Below are 3,624 nucleotides of genomic sequence, written 5' to 3'. Positions count from 1 at the left end.
ACCTAATGCACTAGAAATTTAACACCTTTTCTGATTTTTCTGCGGGTTTTTCCTACTAATTTTACAGTTTTACTTCCATTTCACCATCTGGGTGCTACTTTCAACTTGAGTCTGCTACCTTTAGCTTTTAGCTTATGTTTTGCGCAACAGGCATTCACCCTTGCATTTTCGTAGGAAATGCAAATTCTCTAGTTGATTTTGACATTTCTACATAACTCAGCAAATGTCACCACGTCTGTTACAAAAACAGATCTTGAACTTACTGGTTAACGAAGCAGCTTCAGACTTATTACAGAGAAATACCAGTTCTTATTAGTGAACGCTCAAAAACACAATTGTCAAACACCAAAGTTTTTAAAAATATATACATTTAATTGTTTAAAATATACCACTTGGTTACATTTGTGCAAATTCAGACACTTCGGTATGAGAGCGTTTGAAATAAGCAGAAATTATGCACGATGAAAACAAATCACACATCAACTTTTTTTTAAAGAAAAAAACTTGTAAAAGAGACTGTTTGACTCTTCTGACAAACTTATCTTTACATCATTGAAGCTGCTTTGCCATTTTGTTTGTTGTGATAAGTAAAACATGCTAGGTGAGGGTTTCAAACATTTCTGTGGAAATGAGTCAACACCTCCTAGGAACAGCAATGAGGAAGTAGCAAGAGCTCCGTGTGACAGCTGAACGTTGTCGCTCGATTAAAGTCCATTCAAAGATCTATTATCCTTTCAAAAGCTCTGAACTGATGGATAAATGTGCTGTTTTCACTCTCCCAGTAAAAAGAGGTATTAATAAAATTAAATCCTACATGGACATGGAAAATTATGTGTAACTTTTGATGTGTTGCAGACAAACTGGACCTATGACTTACGTCTCCTTTTTAAGGTCTCAAAACAGATGTGTTTTGACTGATATTTGACATTGTATGGAAACTTTGAGATCCCTTCGCAATACAGCAAAAAAAATAATAATTATAATAATAATAAAAGAAAAAAAGAAAATAAATACAGGACTGTGCACACATTTAAAAAAAGACACACATCAGTCCACAACATTCTTTAGTGCAAATGTCTTACAACTGAGATGTCAATGCAAGTTTCATGCACATTTTCTCAAAGTTTTACCTTGAATCTAATATATAATGCGCACATACAGACTAAAATCCTCTGTTCCTAAAATATGAACAGGCTACAAAAATGCAAAAATTGGACCGCAGTTTCCTGATTTCGCAGTAAATCCAGAAACCAAACAAACTAAATACCGTGATAGTCGCTGATTACTTCTATAGTCTTGCCAGCAGACATCATTGGGAGAAAAGGCAGCAGAAGCCCAGGCTGACACTGTGCATTCTGGGTATTATTAATGAAACCTGGAGTGAAGGGGCTGAAGTTGGGCTGGGGGATCTTGTTGAACGTTTCTTCTGGATACTTCTTTAAAAGATGCTCGAAACTAGCATTTATCTTTTGTAAAAGCAGAGCATCAGGCTGCTCCACTTTAYTTGGAACTGGCTGGAAATCAGTTCTCTCGGGAAGAAAACTGGGGGAATTATTGGGMAAACAGCCGTAGAAGGGGTTTTCATGTTTGAAAGCTTTMTCGCAGCACATCTCAAACCCTTTAGGGCCAGTCTTCAGCTCRCCAGAGGTGGTTGTGTTGGTGTGACCGAAGGTAYCGTGTGAAGCTCTGTGAGGACATGYGTCACACCRCTGATGTGGCATTTCTGTTGGCACGAGAGATGAAGCATCTTGTTGTGCAGGAAGSAGATGAGCCTGTCGGTCAGGATTGTTCACCATGTCGCTCGTGTTAGGAGAGCACACACAGCCAGAAAACCTTTCAGTCTGCGATTGCACTTCCAAACTATCCGTCTTCCTCTGACCAGAACAGTTTGGTAAAAGCAGAGAATAGGTCTKATTGAAAATGTCGCTTGATCSAGAATTGTTTTTATTTTTCAGTTCCTGCGAGCAGCCGGACTCTTGATTAGCTACTAGAATTTCAGGAAAAAGTAGCTTCTTTGACCTGAAGAGAGACAAACACTTACTTTAAATACAATTCACACTGTARAGGAAATGCAYTTACAAATGTGTTTGTGCAGTCATACTAACATTTCTTCCTCTGTAAYACAGACAGATATTTCAATCGGTGGAATCATGGTTATCACCTGAAACAAAAAGCATTACATGATGAAATCATCCTGCAGAATGGAGCCATTTTTACACACAGTGAAACAAAACTGCTGGATTCATCTTTTGTGTTATGAAAACCCTGACAAATGTGATATGAAATGTTTATTTTAAGCCAAATAAAATAAAAGCATGCAAAAAACACAAAAAAATGTCATCAGAAGGTGTCTCACCCTTGGGTTTGTTATATGTGATATGGTCATCTTTGGTTCTAAATATAYGTCCCACCACTTTCTCTTCAACCTGAAATCAAATGAACACACCGTACGGGGTACAGGGGTTGCAGTTTTGAATAAAYCAAACCAGAGATGCAGAAACAATTCAAATGTGTTTAGCTTCATGTCTTACTTTACAARAGACCAGAACAGGAACGCGCTCAGGAGGACTGCAAAAACACTGAGACTAAGGATGAGAATCCAGACCTTAGAGTTGGAGTTGGGAGCTGTGAAGCAACAAGTACAGAGCGAGTTTCAGAAGCACCGTTGGTACAGATGACACACAGCAGAGAAATAAAACAAAAGTAAAGAAAAACTGGCCAACTGCAAACCAGCTTGAGTTGTTGTCAACTCTTCAACATCAACATTGTTCTTGCTTTTCAGGACTGTTCTACTACGTAACTTCAGATGAAAAGTTTAATTTAGGCAACCAAATTCTGATGTTTTGAAGAGTGATTCTGTAAAAAGGTTATGAAAAATGTATATTTTACCTGTTAAAGATCTCCTGTTCCTGATGAGCTTAAGGCTAGTCAGAGCAGGTCTAAGGTTGGGCATCGAGAAGTGAGTCTCAATTGGAATCGGGACTAACGTTACGATTCTCCCGGATTTTTCATTTATTTTTATTTAGAATTTTGATTCCGAGTTTTGATACTATAACCATCAAACACCAATCAAAAAAATAAATATGCAAGTGAGCTGCCAAACACCAACAAGGAGGAATCTGCAGGTAGTGTGTGCGCAAATGGACTGTGTGTGACAACGCAGAGCCGGCTCTTGGCATAGGCGAACTAGGCGGTCACCTAGAGCGCCATCTGCTGGAGGGGGCGCCAAACTGCAGAAGAAAAAAGTAATTATTTGTAATCCCTGGTAGTAACTCTGCTCAGCGCCCCTTTCATTTAGCTTTGTCTTAAAAAACTATAATGAAGTATTACAGGACAAATAAACTACTCTACCTATAAAACATCCCACCGCCAAAGCAGCAATCGCCCCCACCCTCTCTCTCATTTGATTGACGTTACACTGACTCGTCCTGCTCCGACACTCTGACAGGGGAGGGGTTAGTATTACCTCTTAGGTAGTGGCTAATGTTGACAAACTCAATAACAACAAGTCTGTATTTTGTTGTCCCATACATGTCATCCTCTTCGGACGTTTACCTGTATATAAAACCTCAAAAATCCGTAAATTTTGCAAATAATTCATACAACTCGCACCCATTTTGGGGG

General features: G+C 38.9%; 1 protein-coding gene across 1 annotated transcript in view; it reads right to left on the bottom strand.

Annotated features, from left to right (window-relative positions):
- Positions 1–1,047: 1,047 nt before the first annotated feature.
- LOC106529566 (uncharacterized) overlaps positions 1,048–3,624 on the bottom strand; it is an 8,523-nt gene continuing 5,946 nt past the window's right edge. The window contains exons 6-9 of the mRNA XM_014025033.1: positions 2,532–2,625; positions 2,357–2,426; positions 2,106–2,161; positions 1,048–2,019 (exon numbers count right to left, since the gene is read on the bottom strand). Of these exons, the coding sequence (XP_013880487.1) occupies positions 1,260–2,019; positions 2,106–2,161; positions 2,357–2,426; positions 2,532–2,625 (980 nt within the window). The 3' untranslated portion in view covers positions 1,048–1,259. The remainder of the gene's footprint in view (positions 2,020–2,105; positions 2,162–2,356; positions 2,427–2,531; positions 2,626–3,624) is intronic.

The sequence above is a fragment of the Austrofundulus limnaeus genome, unplaced genomic scaffold (assembly GCF_001266775.1).
Source record: "Austrofundulus limnaeus strain Quisiro unplaced genomic scaffold, Austrofundulus_limnaeus-1.0 Scaffold452, whole genome shotgun sequence".
NCBI classification, from domain to species: domain Eukaryota; kingdom Metazoa; phylum Chordata; class Actinopteri; order Cyprinodontiformes; family Rivulidae; genus Austrofundulus; species Austrofundulus limnaeus.
The sequence above is the reverse complement of the archived record's forward strand: the minus strand, read 5'-3'. Positions and strand labels throughout refer to the sequence as shown.